General features: G+C 41.6%; 1 protein-coding gene across 1 annotated transcript in view; it reads left to right on the top strand.

Annotated features, from left to right (window-relative positions):
- The window catches only part of LOC135097969 (GTP-binding protein 10-like), a 115978-nt gene that overhangs the window by 95080 nt on the left and 1858 nt on the right, over nt 1–19040 (top strand). Inside the window, exons 3-8 of the mRNA XM_064000121.1 lie at nt 4969–5095; nt 6823–7061; nt 8464–8587; nt 11091–11299; nt 12043–12140; nt 16933–17087. Of these exons, the coding sequence (XP_063856191.1) occupies nt 6825–7061; nt 8464–8587; nt 11091–11299; nt 12043–12051 (579 nt within the window). The 5' untranslated portion in view covers nt 4969–5095; nt 6823–6824 and the 3' untranslated portion in view covers nt 12052–12140; nt 16933–17087. The remainder of the gene's footprint in view (nt 1–4968; nt 5096–6822; nt 7062–8463; nt 8588–11090; nt 11300–12042; nt 12141–16932; nt 17088–19040) is intronic.

The raw sequence follows: 19040 nt of genomic DNA, 5'->3' as shown, positions 1-19040 counted from the left end.
TGTGTGTGTGTGTGTGTGTGTGTGTGTGTGTGGTTAGTGGGCGGGTCAGGTCAAGGCCAGGGGTGGCGTCTGGAGGAGACAAAGGGTGTGGAGGGTTTGACCTCACCCCTCGTGGCAACAAGGCGGCATGTCCTAGGAGAGAGAGAGAGAGAGAGAGAGAGAGAGAGAGAGAGAGAGAGAGAGAGAGAGAGAGAGAGAGAGAGAGAGAAAGGAATTATGGAAAATACGCCAGTGTGTGTTTATTATTTTTCCTCCTCCTCGTAATATGATGAAATTATTGAGCGCTCTCTCTCTCTCTCTCTCTCTCTCTCTCTCTCTCTCTCTCTCTCTCTCTCTCTCTCTCTCTCTCTGAACTACGACTCTCTGGCATCTTTTTCCTTCCTGTTTCCTCCTCCTCCTCCTCCTCCTCTTGGAGACGAATGAGGAGGAAGAGAGGAAGGAGGAAATAAAGTGAGAAGGAGGGGAAGAGGAAGATTGATAAGGAGGAAGTGTGATAAATAAGAAGAAAAGAGGAGGAGGAGGAGGAGGAGGAGGAGGAGGTGATATTGTAAACCCTGTACTCCTTATTTGGAGGTTACTTAAAGTTTGCTAAGGAAGATGAGGAGGAGGAGGAGGAGGAGGAAGAAGAGGAGAAAATAATAAATGAAATATTTTGTCTTTTTTATTTTTCTTCATATTATTATTATTATTATTATTATTATTATTATTATTATTATTATTATTATTCGTAGTAGTAGTAGTAGTAGTAGTAGTAGTAGTAGTAGTAGTAGTAGTAGTAATTTTGCAGTTAATTCCACCACCACCAGCAAATGAGATCCCCAGGTAACGAACACACACTCACCTGTCTAATTAGAGAGTAATCACCTCTTATTACCTGGCGAGGAGGAGGAGGAGGAGGAGGAGGAGGAGGAGGGTAATGAGCCGAGATACGTATACTTCTTGTTATAAAGGGAGGAGGAGGAGGAGGAAGAGGAGATAAATCTGTATTGAATTTCGTCAGTTTAACTCTCTCTCTCTCTCTCTCTCTCTCTCTCTCTCTCTCTCTCTCTCTCTCTCTCTCTCTCTCTCTCTCTCTCTCTCTCTCTCTCTCTCGTATTTTTGACTGGACAAGTTGAATCAGTACACACACACACACACACACACACACACACACACACACAAAGAGAGAGAGAGAGAGAGAGAGAGAGAGAGAGAGAGAGAGAGAGAGAGAGAGAGAGGCTGCCCATTAACGTACGATACGTGTGTGTGAGTGTGATTATATGAAATGGAAGAAAAAGAAAACGGTACTTTTTATATCAACATTTTTTTTTCACTACTACTACTACTACTACTACTACTACTACTACTACTACTACTACTACTACTACTACTTTTACTGCTACTATTATCACACCTGGCCTAATTAGCAGGAAATTTATGTAAATTAGCAATGCGGTATTCAAGTGTTGGAGGGAGGAGGAGGAGAGAGGAGAGAACAATATGTACCATTCTCTCTCTCTCTCTCTCTCTCCTCTCTCTCTCTCTCTCTCTCTCCTCTCTCTCTCTCTCTCTCTCTCTCTCTCTGACTGTCTTCAGTCTCTCTCTCGCTATCACAAGCACATGCACAAGACTTTCTTCTTTCTCTCACCCCTATTCTGTCCACCTTTCTAATGCAAGAGTTAACCAGTATTCTCAATCAATCACCACTATTCTGTCCTCCTCTCAATTGTAAGAGTTAACTCTCTGCCTCTCGTTGCCATTGATCAGTGACTTTCCTACGTAAAATTAATAAATAAAATAATTTTATATATAAAATGAATGACCAATTAAATTAAAGAACGAAAGTTTTGTAAGCCTAATCTAGCCTAATCTAGCCTAGCCTAACTTAACTGAACCCAGTGTATCTGTCAGATGAAAATGCTAATGTCACTTCAATATTATTCTCAAGAAACTGTAAACTTTTTAATCAATTTCCTATTTTTGTAACTTGCTTTACTTTCTATCTTGTTTGTTTTCGTAATGATTTATTTCCGAGGCAAAAGTTTCAAATATTTTTAATCATAAAGAAAAGAAACACACAAATATAATATGTTAATTAATAAGGAAATTGTTTAATTAATTTATTTTTTTCTCTTGAGAGAGAGAGAGAGAGAGAGAGAGGAGAGAGAGAGAGGAGAGAGAGAGAGAGAGAGAGAGAGAGAGAGAGAGAGGCCAAATTAAATATAATACAGGACAAATTATGAGGGAAAAAGTAGAAAATAGAAACGAATAAATAAATACATAATAGAATATAATACAGAACAAATTAGGATGAAAAAATAAAAAAATATATATAATAAATGAAGGGCAGAGTGACAATATACAGAGCGTGGTGCAGAGCGTACATTAACCTGTGGCAGACCAAGTTGTATAAATAATTTAATGCCGTCTTTAAAACGGTCTGATCCAATAAATACACGAGTCATGGGTGAAAAAATGCAGGTTTCCTGTGTCCCTTGCACGTGCCAGCGATCAGCTGTAATGTTTGTTTACGTCATCACCTGACTGACAGGCCGTGAGGAGGGAAACACTGGTAGAGATAAACATATTATATAGATAGTGAAAGAGAAGACACAAGGAACACAGTAATGAAGAGAAACATGAAGGAAGCGCCGCTGAATGAACAAATCTCCCCTACAAGAAGCTGAACTTGAGAAGCCAGGAATGGATGGCCTGAGAGGCGGTACAAGGCAAAACTGGTCGTAAGAAAAGAGGATTGTGTCTTTTCCAGGCATCCGTCTATCAGGACATAAGGACGCAAGGGAAGCTGTCAGAGTAAGTAGTACTCTTACAGACACATGTCTCAATCTCTTTTTTTCGGTATTGTTACACCAGGGGTATGGGTGCGGGTGGCAGCACTGTGGAGGTGGCAGCACTGGGAGAGGCGGGAACAGGGAGAGGGGAGACCCGTGGCCAGAGAGGAAGCCAGCGTGTGCCTGCCTGCTTTGGAAGTGTTTCCCTGCCTGTTGAGTGCCCTGGGAGGATTGTGGTGCCCCTGTAAAACTTGTAAAGCAGTGTACTTGCGGAGGATTTGTCGATAAACCCAGGAAATAGTGCCCGTGTTTTCCCTTGTGCCCCAGCTGTGCCCCGGCCTCGTGTGTGTGTGTGTGTGTGTGTGTGTTGTCCCGGCGTTTATAGTGTGACTTATTTGAGGCCCCGCTGCTCTAGTTTCTTGACCTGTGCCCGTGTGGATAACACGCCCGCCCGGAGTGAGGGGTGGGCACAACAGTATTATTAGAAACATGAACCGTCTAACAGCCACGAAAAATAAATTAAATTTTTTCGTATGAAGCAAAAATCACGAATTTGGCTTTCTAAACTAACCTAATTCACTCACCCTTCTCTCTCTCTCTCTCTCTCTCTCTCTCTCTCTCTCTCTCTCTCTCTCTCTCTCTCTCTCTCTCTCCTCTCTCTCTCTCTCTCTCTCTCTCTCTCTCTCTCTCTCTCTCTCTCCTCTCTCTCTCTCTCTCTCTCTCTCTCTCTCTCTCTCTCTCTCTCTCTCTGTCAAATGTGCAGGTATGGCAGTCCATGGAAGTAATGTTTGGCAGAGCAAAGGACTGACTTGTGTTCCTTGTTGATAACAAACAAACATGAGCAGGCAGGGTGTAGTAATGTTTTGATGCTACACTGATGCATTGACAAATAATAATCATAAATGGTTTATTAATAATCCAGTTAGGACTAAATTTATATTGTACTTAATAAAAAATAAAATGTGATAAATATACGCTTAAAATTAGGATCTTATTAACTAAGGTGGTATTACAGGAGGAGGAGGAGGAGGAGAAGGTTTTGTATTGCTGTATAGGAGGAGGAAGAGATTTTGTGTTGCTGGCAAGAGGAAGAGATTTTGTGTTGCTGGGAAGGGGAAGAAGAAATTTTAGGTAGTGATGGAGAATGTGGGTCCCTCCTGGCTGGGTCCTGCACAGCAATACAAAACCGTAGTGGTTGAGGGCCCGTAGTGACTGGTTCCCATCCTGGTGGTATGAGTTGCCAGCGCTGCATCTCTTCTACAGTGCTGCCATGCCAGGTGAGTGAGGCAGCCTGGCATATATAGCACAGTGGAATGTTATGATGGACAGCTAATGTACGTGCACAGGAAAAATAAATGCTGGATTCTTTAAAAAATCAGTTTGTATTTTAGTGGAGAAAGGCCAAGCATAAGTTAAAAGTAATGTGTGGGATCCAAGGAATTAGTAATGTTTTCTTTGAAAGCTACTTGGATGAATTTCAATGGAGAAAAAGGTTCTGATAAACTGGAATGGCTGCCGTCACCATTCTTTTTTATTGACAGGAAAGAATTGGTTCTGAAATAGACTGGTGGATGAATGGAATGGACTCAGTAATCAGTTGTTAGTGTATATGTGTGTATGTGTGTGTGTGTGTGTGTGTAGGATGGTTAAGCTGTAATCAGTAGAAATATTTCCCTAAGTTAAGATGTGATTTTTATCTTTTCTTCCTTTATTTATTTATTATTTTTTTTTTTTAGGTGAGATAAACTGTGCAGGGGACAAGGTGTTGGTGGCTTGAGGTGGGCAGGGCAGCAATCCCAGCAACCAGTACAATGGGCAGAAGGGACAGGTGGGTACTGGTGGGGCATCAGGAACACTGGCACTTCCTTGGCTTATTTATTTATTGATTGATTGATTTTCATGTAAGTGGGGCACTGGCCAACAGCAACAAAAGGTTAAAAAGGAAAAAGAAAAGGCTCACTAGAATGCCAGTCCCTAAAGAGAGGTCAAAAAGGATCATCGATAATTGGAGGACAAGTGTCTTGAAATGGAAACCTCCTCTCATACATGCGAAATGTACTCTGTGCATGGACAGATAAGGCACCTGTGCAAAGTTAGCAGCTGTGGAGGTGAGAAAAACTATGTACAAACCTGCTGGCTTCTTGCACTACCCTTTTAGATGATGTGTTCTCATGTTCCTATGTTCTCGTATCCACAGGGACACATTGTGAAGCTGGAACTGAAGCTGTTGGCCGATGTGGGTCTGGTGGGCTTCCCTAACGCTGGCAAGTCCACACTGCTGTGGGCCATCTCCAGGGCCAGACCCAAGGTGGCCAGCTACCCCTGTGAGTGTTCTACACCTCTCTCTCCTTGTTCACATCATCTCCACTTTGCTCTGCCTCATGTCTGCTTGATTTTTTGACTGCACTGCTCATTGCCTTTACTTTATACTGTTTCATGTCTTCTCACTATATGTACTCTCTCTCTCTCTCTCTCTCTCTCTCTCTCTCTCTCTCTCTCTCTCTCTCTCTCTCTCTCTCTCTCTCTCTCTCTCTCTCTCTCTCTCTCTCTCTCTCTCTCTCTCTCTCTCTCTCTCTCTCCACACCTCTCTTTGTCCATGAATATGTCTGTGTGTCACCACACTTCAGGCCAGAAGTATTGCCATAGTGCACACAGTTCATCATTTTCATCCCCTGCCTGTGAGTCACAGCCTGCCCGAGGAAACATAAGAACCATTCCCAAGACTAGACAAGCTTCACTATGAATATTCTTCATGCCTCTACTTTGCTAATCTGTCTTGGGCTCATGAAAGTTATGTAGAAGGTACTCTTTTAGGTACAAGTCATTGCTTCAGAAACATCATTAGTGCCATGTAATAAAATTGAAGACAGGAATTAATGACAGGAGAAGCATATAAAAAAATAATTCATTGAAATATAGTAGTAGTAGTAGTAGTAGTAGTAGTAGTAGTAGTAGTAGTAGTAGTAGTACATTTTATTTTATTTTATGAATTTAATTTAATTTAGATAGATTATTATTATTATTGTTATCATCATTATTATTATTATTATTACATATTATTTCTCCTTATCAGCATAGATAATATTGTGAGATGGAGGCAGTTGGCCAAGTGAATAAGCAAGTTTGGATAATCTGATTCAAGGTTTGTTATGTTCACTTTAAGACAAGAACATCATCCATTGCATAACTCAGGTCAAGGGCAAAAGGAAATCAAGTGCTTGTAAACTTTACCTTAATATATTCAACAATTTATAGCAAACAAAGCTACCTATTGAAAAATGAAAGGATAGACAGGCCAGCAGATGTTACATCACAGCAGTTTGACAAACAGATTAAGTACTCTCATGATTCACTACTAGACTAGCAACAGTCACTTGTTATTCCATTTGTCACCAATACACTCCTCCATCCAACAGGAAATAATAACATACACCATAAACTCACAATGGTTGATAATCACTGACAAACCACAAAGCACTTCACCAAAACCACCACCATGAAACAGCATTAAATAACATAACTGCTCTCACTGAATAAACCAAGACAAGTATCATGAAAACTGAAGGTACATGTACTTATCCATTGCATAGAGTGTAGCAGCTACAAGCAAACCCACCAGTCCCAAGCAGAGGCATAACACAGCTCACTACAGCCGACCAAGAATATCTGTCAGCTTTACCCCCGACCTGGGCTTAGGTTAAGTCCACCTGGGCCTGGCATGTACATTTCCATTGGCCAGCCACAATTCATCCCAAGCTCATGACCTGACTCCAACTTTGGTTAACTAGGAACTTGTAACAATAGATAGATAGATAAATAGATTATTATTATTGTTATTATTATTATTATTATTATTATTATTATTATTATTATTATTATTATTATTATTATTATTATTAAAATAGTACAGATACAACATATCAGACAAACACAAAATGCAAAATCGACTGAAGAGAAACAAAACAGCACATTATAAGCCTAATTTTATGCTGCTCTCTTGAAATAACTCATCATTTAAATTTCTAACGTTATACTTTGTTCCCTCCACCAGTCATGACGCTGCAGCCGACCCTGGGTGTGGTGGAGTACAGTGACATGCGGCGGCTGACCATCGCTGACCTGCCAGGACTCATTGAGGGTGCCTGGGCCAACGTGGGGATGGGGCACCGCTTCCTGCGCCACGTGGAGCGGACACACTTCCTCCTCTTTGTGGTGGACATCAACGGCTTCCGGCTGTCACCCAAACAGCCATACCGCTCACCCACCGAGAATGTCATGCTGGTCAACAGGGTGAGTGTGTGGGTGCCCAGTGCCCTGCAGGGGTGTGTGGGGCTGAGGAACTTTGGGTGAATGTGATGTCTGTGTGTTTACTGTTTTGACTTGCTGTTGTGTTGTGTTGATTGGCAGCTTTACTCTCATAAGAACATAAGAACATAAGAAATAAGGGAAGCTGCAAGAAGTGACCAGGCTTACACGTGGCAGTCCCTGTCTCATTTTAACTAATAGGAGAGTTATTTGCTAGTGCTCTTAATACTGATTCTGTGCATTTATGGTTGTATGTGGACAAAACGTTTTAGTTTTGATTCTGTTTTTATCAATTTATGACATGATGTTGGAACAGAACTCTATCATGACTTGGGGAAACTCTGTACAGTGTTGACATCTAGCCTACAATGAGTGTCTGGCTTGTGGCTTCCTTGGGGATGTCAGACACACCCTGCTGGTAAACACATGGATGTGAATTTGTGATCCCAAGTTTGAGTCATGTTGGAAGCCGAGTCTTTGTGGCAGTGACAGGACAGTCGGTCAACCAAAATCCACTCGGGTCATGATGACCACCTTGGCCTGAGTGGTAACATGTCAGACTCATGTTTCTGTGAGTCCTGACAAAGACGTGATCTCCTGTGAAACCCTCTCCTGGTTGATTCATCCTGCCTCATCCTGTCTCCAGACCAGTGTCTCAGAGTTTGCATGATGCCCCAAGGCAGTGGTTTCCAACTTGTGGGGCGCGGCCCCCTAAGGGGGCACGAAGGGCTGCCAGGGGGGGGCGTAAGCACTTCATAAAGTAGAAAAATTACTTAGTAGATGATTATATGTCAACATTATTGATTCTGATGGAATACATAATTGGTATACATACATAATTATGTATTGTATAATTTTTTATCTCTGACTTGTGCCGACTATGACAGTAAATAGCAGGATTTAAACCAGAGTGGAGGGGGTGCAGGGAACTTGTCATTTAATGAAGGGGGGGCAAGAATTCAAAAAGGTTGGAAACCACTGCCCCAAGGCATGACATCACAGGGACAGCCTGTCATGCACTTACCCTTCACTCACACACACACTTCACACACACACACACACACACACACACACACACACACACACACACACACACACACACACACACACACACACACAGTCTTCATCTTTACTTTAATTAGTGTAGTTTATGACAAACATCCCTCTCCCGCAAAAGAAAAAAAAGGCCAACAGATCTACTCTTTTACCTCTTGAGTTAATTTGTACCTTATCGCAGGCATCGTCATGAGGCCCATGAAATCCACAGCTCTTTTTTTCCTGTTCCTTTGCATCTTACCACAAAGTCTCATAAGGGCCAAGAAATCTGCTGCTCTTTTTCCTTCATTTATATTCCTTTGTACTTACTCCTCCACACCTGTACACACAGGAGTTGGAGCTGTATTCACCTGACCTGCTGAGTAAGCCAGCACTCCTTATGGTGAATAAGATGGACTCTCCCAATGCTGAGTCTCGCCTGCAGGAACTCCTTCACAACATTAAGAGGATGGAGGGTGAGTACATGGGAACAAGAATACAAGGGAAGCTGCAAGGATCTATCAACCCACAGTTGGCATTTCCTGTTAGAAATGCCTTCTGATTTCTACTATCATCCCCATACCTGAATTTATCTGGTTTTCTTTTAAAAGCTCCATATTGACAGGACATTAACAGCCATAAGAAAATAGGGGAAGCTGCAGGCAGCTATCAGTCCTTAACATGACAATGCCTGTATGAAACATGCCTGCCTATTTCCACCCATCATCCCCTTCCACAAGTTTGTTTAGTTTTCTTTTAAAGCTTCCTAACGACTCAGCACTAACAACCAGATTACTGAGTCTGTTCTATTTATCAACCACTATATTTGAAAACTTTTTCCTTTGTATCTCATTTAAAGCTAGCTTTATCAAGCTTGAACCCACTATTTCTTGTCCTATCCTGATCACTGAACCTAAGGATTTTGCTCATGTCATCCTTGTTATATTCCCTAAGTAAAGACCTGAGGGAGGAAGAGAGTAGAGACATCTTTTATCATTATCTTTTCATCTCATTTACTCCTTCATTCCTGTTGGTTTAATATTCTGTGTTTGAAGCACCAAGCCAACTGATTATGTGGCACTGAGATTGTTATAGTTATTTTATACTATATTAGGTGAATAGCCTCTCCATTAGGGGCTGATAGGACTAAGAGTGTGAATGATGTGTGTATGAGCGGATGGTGCTTTGTCTGGGCCACCCTGTGTGGGATTGCCAACCTGGTATATGGACAGATGGACAGATAGATACATGGGTCATTAATTTGGAGCTTGGATATGAAGAAAATGTAAAACTAGTGGAGATATTTCAAAGGACACAGGAAAAAAAGGCTGCAGTGTTTTAGCCATGTGAAGAGAAGGAAAGAGTCATATGTCAGGAGAAGTGTGATGGAGATAGAGGTGCAAGGCAGGAGAGCAAGAGGAAAACTAAACCTTATATGGATAGACTGTGTAAGGAAGGACTTGAGACAGAAACAATTGTCAAAGGAAAATATATATGACTATGCTTGGAGGAGAGCTGGCAAGAACAATGACTCTATAGAGACTAGGGAAAAGATATCAAGAAGAAGAAATTATGGAGGTGTAAGAATTAATAAGGGAATTATTGAGGTGTTTGGGCTGTGGGAGGCTGTGGAAGACAGTGCCTGAAAGTCACCAAATTCAGGGTAAACCCACCATGGTCCAGGAAGTCATCAGCCAGTAGAGATGAGTCCAGAGCCTGACATGCCACCACCTAGTAGGAGGGAATGTATTTATAAATTTCTTGAATAGAGTATAGTTGTCTTACAGGGTTAAGTGTCTTGTAAGGATATAAATCCTGCTATATTTACAGTCAGTGCAGGCTGAGGTGATCTGGAAGTCACACCCTGAGCCTCTTTCCCTTCTAATGTGGCTGCTGACTGGTGCTCTCATAATGTTCTTGACACTTCCTCAAATATATTTAAGATATTTTCTATCACCATATTAATTAAACTTTCCCCAAACAGTTTTTTTTTTTCATATCAACAGGAAAACGGAGTATTAAACCTTCTGGAAACAAAAATGTGTCAGCAATAATTCAAGTCAAGGATAACATTGAAAATGAAACATAATATTGAAAATGAAAACTGGAATCATGACGCCTCTTGTGGTTGAGTCGTCCCAGTAGTAGTGCAGTGACTCTCCTTCACTAGGAATTACTAAAGACTAGTGTTTCTTATTGTTACTGAAAAAGGACAGAATATATTTTCTATCTTAGTTTAAGTAAATTAAATAGATGAAAGAATTTTTGCCTTTGTCTTTTCACGAAATAAGCCTCACTGGCTTTTGAAGTGAGAGTAATGAGCTCATTATATTTAGTGAAGCATTCTCCAAAGTAAAGTCCTCTCTTTTGTAAAGAATTTCCTGTATGTATGGAATGATATCACAGCCTGTGTAACACATTCATTACCTGGTCAACCTACTGTGGGAGGGAACATTGCTACCATTCCAGTATTTTGTAAAGCGTGTTCATGTTCATCTTTGATTCCTGCTCTTACATGTGAATCTTTCCTGTAAATTGAAAATGTTTTTAATGCCTTTCTGCACTAAGTGACGTTTCACATGAAGACATTTTGATGCATGCATTCTGTTCATAAGAGGGTCTCAAGTGACAGTCATAGTAATAATCACTGGACTGATGACTGACGTCTGGGAATGTCAAAATGGTGACTAAGAATGTCAGACTATTAACTATTGACTGGAGACTGGTGACTAAGAATTTCAGAGTAGACTGGTGACTTAGGATGTCATTTAGGATAGTGAGTAATGATGAGGATCTTGATTGATGAGTGGTGCCTGAGGAGTGTGACTGGTGACTGGTGATTGAAGGTGCGTCTTGGGTGACTTTATGTATTTGACTGGTAAAATAGAATGTCTCTTAGGATAATGAGTACTGACCATGATTTTTGACTGGTGAGTGGTGGTGTTCCTGGGTGGTGTTAACAACTGGTGTTCCTCACAGACTATGTGTTGTGTTGCTCCTGTGGTGCCAAACTCACAGAGAACTCATGGGATAACTTTGTAAACATCTCCATTCCACTGTCTGAGGCATCCCAGCTGGTGACCATCCTGGGACACCCCCACCTCATGGTCCAGACCCTCAGGAACCCTGCTGACCTTGCTTTTGACTTGGTGACTGTCAGGAGGTCAGGCTGCTCAGGAGTGGGAGAGGTGAGCTGCACTCAAACATGTGTTTTGTTAGTTATGTGTTTGTTCCTGACCTCTAATCCTTCTGCTTATGTTGTCATCCTCTCTTCTCCATTGGGCTCCTCCAATCACAGTCTCATATCTGCATCTTGTTCTATTGCTCCAATCCCTCCTCTGGATCCTCCTAAGCAGAGGTGCCTCTGGCATTTTGTCTCTGCTAGTTGGGGGACCTGATGAGGTATTTTGCTGATTTTCCTTGGAATGGCCACAGCTTCCATGTCAGAGACCAGGGGTGCGTTAAGTTAAGTGACTTGGGTTACCCGGGTCACCCAGTTCTCAACTGAACGCTCTCTTTGCATGACTCGGGTGACTTGGGTGATTTGGGTTACCCAAACCGAGGAGGTGGTGTGCTCTGTGCTTTGATATCACAGCAAAAATGGCCACCCAACCATACTTATATTGGTGTTATACATGCTCAGTTATTGTGCATAGTGCAGGGAGGCTCCCTTACTTTGAAGAACCTTGCTCCAGTTGTCATTGTGGGTGTAAAGTTTTCTGAACACTTTTTCTATCAGTCAGTGTTTCTCAGTGGTGCAAGACTGATACTTTTTTCCTTTACATGATATTTGAGCCAGATACCAAAGTTAGCTGATAGCTTATTTTCCATTAGATGATATTTGAACCAGAAACCAAAGTTAGTTGATATGAACTGATTTTCCTTGAACCAGAGACCAGATCCACCTGACTGCTTTTTTTTTCTTTTCCAGGATATTTGAACCAGAAACCAAAGCCAGCACAACCCACTTCAAAGCTTCCTTGGAGGGTTTCTATGGATTCATTCTAGAGAAACTGGTCACTGAGAAATGTAAGTATGCAAAAGTTGGAACAGAATTTATTAGCTAATATTTACCTTTGAAGTATGATGTTGTAGTGGTCAGAATGTTTGCTTCTATCTTGTTGGAGTTGTGTTCAGTTTGCATTCAGTTTGCAGTGTGTCCAAGTAACTGCAGTTGGTGTATGCATAGCTGATGTAGAAGCTGTGCCTGCTGCCTCCTTCCTTCTTTTAATGGTGCACCCTTAAATCTTGCCATCACCTAAAATTTTGCACTAAAAATATTTGTAATCACCTTTTTGGTCAGCTTTGCCCTAAGCTAATTTAAAATATATATATATATATATATATATATATATATATATATATATATATATATATATATATATATATATATATATATATATATATATATATGAATAAAGAAACAGTAATAATATCTAGCTATTATCCTTTAGATAAATCATGAAAACAAATAAACAAAAAAAAAATAAATAAAAATAGGAGGGGCATGTGGTCCATGGAAGAACCACATGAGTGAGTTTACATGAGTGATAGGTTTGTTTCTGCAGTTTTCTTAAGGGGTAATACTAAATTATTATTATTGTTTTCCTCGTGATAATTTTTTAATCACCTGAGATCAAGGCTAAGTGATTGGATGGCATGCAGATGTTGATTGACACTTGAAAATTTTGTCATTGTTTTTGCTGCCAACTTTATAATTCCAAGACTCTCTCTCTCTCTCTCTCTCTCTCTCTCTCTCTCTCTCTCTCTCTCTCTCTCTCTCTCTCTCTCTCTCTCTCTCTCTCTCTCTCTCTCTCTCTCTCTCTCTCTCTCTCTAAGTAAAATTAAGTAAAGTAATAGACTGGAAATATTAAAATGTATATATCTTTTATTTATATTGATAAATCATCATTAACAAATAACAGTTTTGTGCTTATGTCTTTTTGAACAGTGCAGTGTCCTAAACACAGAGGCAGGCAGTCTCCCTATTGAAGCAGGCTGAAGCTAAACACTAGAGGCAACAAGATTCAGTCTACTTTTACAGTGTGCAGCTTTACATATAATTTGTAGCATTGGTTGCCTCTTCCAGTTTTTCATTGTTGCCTTCTCATTCCTCACTTGATCCAGGTCAGATGTATTATTTCCACATGTGTTTTGCAGACACCACCTCTATTACAGTTCATTTCCTTCTCTCACCTGCTCTCACATTACATGCTGCAGCCCCACGCAGTGCTGTTTTTTTTTTTTTTTTTTTTTTTATGTAGGAAGGATACTGGCCAAGGGCAACAAAAATCTAATAAAAAAATGCCCACTGAAATGGCAGTCCCATAAAAGGGTCAAAGCAGTGGTCAAAAATTGATGGATAAGTGTCTTGAAACCTCCCTCTTGAAGGAATTCAAGTCATAGGAAGATGGAAATATGGAAGCAGGCAGGGAGTTCCAGAGTTTACCAGAGAAAGGGATGAATGATTGAGAATACTGGTTAACTCTTGCGTTAGAGAGGTGGACAGAATAGGGGTGAGAGAAAGAAGAAAGTCTCATGCAGCGAGGCTGTGGAAGGAGGGGAGGCATTCAGTTAGCAAGATCAGAAGAGCAGTTAGCATGAAAATAGCGGTAGAAGACAGCTAGATATGCAACATTGCGGCGGTGAGAGAGAGGCTGAAGACAGTCAGTCAGAGGAGAGGAGTTGATGAGATGAAAAGCTTTTGATTCCACCCTGTCTAGAAGAGCAGTTTGAGTGGAACCCCGCCAGACATGTGAAGCATACTCCATACATGGATGGATAAGGCCCTTGTACAGAGTTAGCAGCTGGGGGGGTGAGAAAAACTGGCGGAGATGTCTCAGAACACCTAACTTCATAGAAGCTGTTTTAGCTAGAGATGAGATGTGAAGTTTCCAGTTCAGATTATAAGTAAAGGACAGACCGAGGATGTTCAGTGTAGAAGAGGGGGACAGTTAAGTGTCATTGAAGAAGAGGGGATAGTTGTCTGGAAGGATGTGTCGAGTTGATAGATGGAGGAATTGAGTTTTTGAGGCATTGAACAATACCAAGTTTGCTCTGCCCCAACCAGAAATTTTAGAAAGATCAGAAGTCAGGCGTTCTGTGGCTTCCCTGCGTGAAATGTTTACCTCCTGAAGGGTTGGACGTCTATGAAAAGACGTGGAAAAGTGCAGGGTGGTATCATCAGCGTAGGAGTGGATAGGACAAGAAGTTTGGTTTAGATCATTAATGAATAATAAGAAGAGAGTGGGTGACAGGACAGAACCCTGAGGAACACCACTGTTAATAGATTTAGGAGAAGAACAGTGACCGTCTACCACAGCAGCAATAGAACGGTCAGAAAGGAAACTTGAGATGAAGTTACAGAGAGAAGGATAGAAACCGTAGGAGGATAGTTTGGAAATCAAAGCTTTGTGCCAGACTCTTATCAAAAGCTTTTGATATGTCCAAGGCAACAGCAAAAGTTTCACCAAAATCTCTAAAAGAGGATGACCAAGACTCAGTAAGGAAAGCCAGAAGATCACCAGTAGAGCGGCCTTGACGGAACCCATACTGGCGATCAGATAGAAGGTTGTGAAGTGATAGATGTTTAAGAATCTTCCTGTTGAGGATAGATTCAAAAACTTTAGATAGGCAGGAAATTAAAGCAATAGGACAGTAGTTTGAGGGATTAGAACAGTCACCCTTTTTAGGAACAGGTTGAATGTAGGCAAACTTCCAGCAAGAAGGAAAGGTAGATGTTGACAGACAGAGATGAAAGAGTTTGACTAGGCAAGGTGCAAGCACGGAGGCACAGTTTCGGAGAACAATAGGAGGGACCCCATCAGGTCCATAAGCCTTCTGAGGGTTTAGGCCAGCGAGGGCATGGAAAACATCATTGCGAAGAATTTTAATAGGTGGCATGAAGTAGTCAGAGGGTGGAGGAGAGGGAGGAACAAGCCCAGAATCGTCCAAGGTAGAGTTTTTAGCAAAGGTTTGAGCAAAGAGTTCAGCTTTAGAAATAGATGTGATAGCAGTGGTGCCATCTGGTTGAAATAGAAGAGGGAAAGAAGAAGCAGCAAAGTTATTGGAGATTTCTGGCTAGATGCCAGAAATCACGAGGGGAGTTAGATCTTGAAAGGTTTTGACATTTTCTGTTAATGAAAGAGTTTTTGGCTAGTTGGAGAACAGACTTGACATGGTTCCGGGCAGAAATATAAAGTGCATGAGATTCTGGTGATGCAAGGCTTTGTGGGCCACCTCTCTATCATGTATAGCACGAGAACAAGCTGTGTTAAACCAAGATTTAGAAGGTTTAGGACGAGAAAAAGACTGAGGAATGTATGCCTCCATGCCAGACACTATCACCTCTGTTGTGCGCTCAGCACACAAAGACGGGTCTCTGACACGGAAGCAGTAGTCATTCCAAGGAAAATCAGCAAAATACCTCCTCAGGTCCCCCCAACTAGCAGAGGCAAAACGCCAGAGGCACCTTCGCTTAGGGGGATCCTGAGGAGGGATTGGAGTGATAGGACAAGATAAAGATATGAGATTGTGATCAGAGGAGCCCAACGGAGAAGAAAGGATGACAGCATAAGCAGAAGGATTAGAGGTCAGGAAAAGGTCAAGAATGTTGGGCGTATCTCCAAGACGGTCAGGAATACGAGTAGTGTGTTGCACCAATTGCTCTAGGTCGTGGAGGATAGCAAAGTTGTAGGCTAGTTCACCAGGATGGTCAGTGAAGGGAGAGGAAAGCCAAAGCTGGTGGTGAACATTGAAGTCTCCAAGAATGGAGATCTCTGCAAAAGGGAAGAGGGTCAGAATGTGCTCCACTTTGGAAGTTAAGTAGTCAAAGAATTTCTTATAGTCAGAGGAGTTAGGTGAGAGGTATACAGCACAGATAAATTTAGTATGAGAGTGACTCTGTAGTCGTAGCCAGATGGTGGAAAACTCGGAAGATTCAAGAGCATGGGCACGAGACCAGGTTAAGTCATTGCGCACATAAACGCAGCATCCAGCTTTGGATCGAAAATGAGGATAGAGAAAGTAGGAGGGAACAGAAAAGGGGCTACTGTCAGTTGCCTCAGAAACCTGAGTTTCGGCGAGGAAAAGATGAGGTTTAGAAGAGGAGAGGTGGTGTTCTACAGATTGAAAATTAGATCTTAGACCGCGAATGTTGCAGAAGTTAATGAAGAAAAAGTTGAGGGGGCTGTCAAGACACTTAGGGTCGTCGACAAAAAGACAGTCCGACCTGGGGACATTTATGGTCCCCTCCCCAGATGGGGACTCCGAGGCTGGTGTAGGAGTCGCCATGATTTAAAAATTTTTGAGTGAAGGGTGTGTGTGTTATTAGGTGCTTGTAGGTTTGTGTGGAGGAAGAGAGTTGTCTTTAGAGGGCAGGCTGTGACTGCCCCCTTGTGTTGTGAGACACAAAGGGAAACGTTCAGTGAGGTCACAGCTGGGTTTAATGATAAGTTCACAGCACCCCCTGAACAGTGCTTTAGACCTCACTGGGAGTAATTATCGTTTCAGCAGGTGTCTACTGCCTCCTCCTGTGAGGAGGCAGTAGACTTCCTTGTATAACCAGCTCTGCATTCGTTAAAAGCATTCTATATTTCTCCCTTTTCTCTTCATACTTCTTTCATGCAGTTTCATTCTACTTCTGCTTATCTTCTGAAGCAGTATAATATTCAAAACACCTAACTTGTAACAGCTGTATGTCTTGCTTCTCTGTCAGCCACCAGTGCAGTATTCTTTTTTTTAATACCAGTTGGTTCACATTCCACTGTACTACCAACTTTCACCAGACTTCCCTCTATCTGTATTAAATGAAAACACTCAGTTTCAGACTCCTCATTGGCCTTCCCAAGCACCAGCAGTTTTAGCACAATGGCACAAGACAGGTAGGACATGGTGCCTCTCGACCTCGAGCTTCTGGCTGAGCTGGAGGAGGAAGCAACCTCTCATTATACTGAGGAGGATAACCAGTTTACAGAGGTAGTGTGTATGTCTGTTGTTACACATGTGTGGTGCTTTGTTTCAGCTTTCCTTTTTTTATTGAGACATCAGCTTAATGTGTGTGCATGCTCAAGTGTGGATGCTTTGTTTCATCTGCCTCTTTTGTTAAGATATCAGCCTAGAGTAATGAAAATTACTTCACATCACTGGGATGGATATTCAGTCACAAAGGAGTATAGTTGCTGAAGCCAAGCTGATCTGCAAGTTGTGCTCTCTGCATGCTCTCTGCCTCCTTCTCCTATCTTTTGAAAATATTGGTATGAAAACATAATGTATGATATCAAAGTATTAACTTTTAGAAAAAAAAATAGTTTAAAGATATAGACCAGTTATTTACACAACTCATTCATACGCCTGTGTTTCATATCACGTCACTGACTTGCATCACGTCTCCACTGGTGAGTCAGCAGGCATGACTGCATAACCTAGACACAATCAGTGGCCAGTGGGAGCAGCAGCAAGTGAACTGTAAGAGTTTTTAAAAAGAAAACTGCTTGTAATCCACCACCAGATCAATATGGGTGTTTGCTGCTATTGTATATTACCCATGCAAATCAGTTCACACTGTTTGATGTGTAGCTTATTTTATCTTTCCTCCAGGCAGAGAAAATTTGCACAGTTCACAGGCAGTCTCAACAAAGGAAAATAGCCAAGATAAAGCATGTGTGTACACACACACACACACACACACACACACACACACACACACACACACACACACACACTTTGTTGATTCATTCCATCTGTAAGCACCCCCACTCTCCCATAGATCACATTAGAACAGAAGTTTGAGGGTTGTGGAAAGTGTGATATTTCCTGCCACAAACACTGTGTGGAGTATGTCGTCCTAAGGTTAAGTGGTGGGACTTTGGCTGACACATAGTGGCAGTTAGAGGAAAATCCCATCATTATTGGAGCAAGACAGCTGAAGGAACAGAACCCCATGATTCTTCTGGATGTCAGTGTGAGTGGCGGAGCATATCATGCTCTCCAGAAGCCTCAAACCTAGAAGCCAGGTGATGTACTGTAACTCAGTTTACTCCAGTTTGCTGGCACATTTTCTTGTATGCAGTCCTGATTTGTACCATACAGTCACTCTGTGTAAGTCTTTGACATCACGAGAAATTTGTGCACTTGTATATGCATGCATAACAAAATGCTGCAGATGGGATGAGGTAAGTGATACTTCATAAAAAGGCACATATTTCTCAAGAAAAGTAATTAAAACCGACCCATATTGTCAATCAAAGCAAGTGGGAAGAACTTGAGTATTGCCATTTAGTAGGTATTTTTGCCATGCAGCTTCTCTGTGGTGAATACAGTGGTAAAAATAACTAACATGCTAGTTGGCCACATGCAACTCACCAATCATGTCAAGATGTGCTGGCTGGACTTCTTTTACTCTATCCTTCCACCTCCCTGTGATTCTCTTCTCCTATTACTCTATCACCTTTCACCTTACTTGTTCAGCACTTCTGTCAGCTTTTCCTGCTCTCATTCATCTTAAATCTACTCGCAAAAATTCCCTCCCTCCATTAGGTGTTGGTCAGACATCACTCTACCTTTTCCTCTCATCATTCACAGGCAATATTTTTACTGCTTCCCTGACACTGGTGGTGACAATTCTTCATCTGCTTGCATCACTCAAGTATGCTCATCATTATCCTTCTTAAATATAAATATTTCCAGTCACTAACTGTCACTGAAAGCATAGCCCTAACATTCTTCCTCCAATTTAATTTCTTTGAAGTGCACCACACAACCACACCTTAAACTACACACAGTGGAACCTCGGTTCGTGAACATTCCTATTTATGAACAAATCACTTCATGAATATTTTTTAAGAATTTTTGCCATGGTTCTTGAACAGTGTTTCTGTGTGTGAATGCACAAACACCCTGCAGACCCCCTCAGCTGGCAAGCACACACAC

Source organism: Scylla paramamosain, unplaced genomic scaffold (genome assembly GCF_035594125.1).
Source record: "Scylla paramamosain isolate STU-SP2022 unplaced genomic scaffold, ASM3559412v1 Contig38, whole genome shotgun sequence".
Lineage (NCBI taxonomy): Eukaryota > Metazoa > Arthropoda > Malacostraca > Decapoda > Portunidae > Scylla > Scylla paramamosain.
This window is presented reverse-complemented; position numbering and strand designations above follow the sequence as displayed.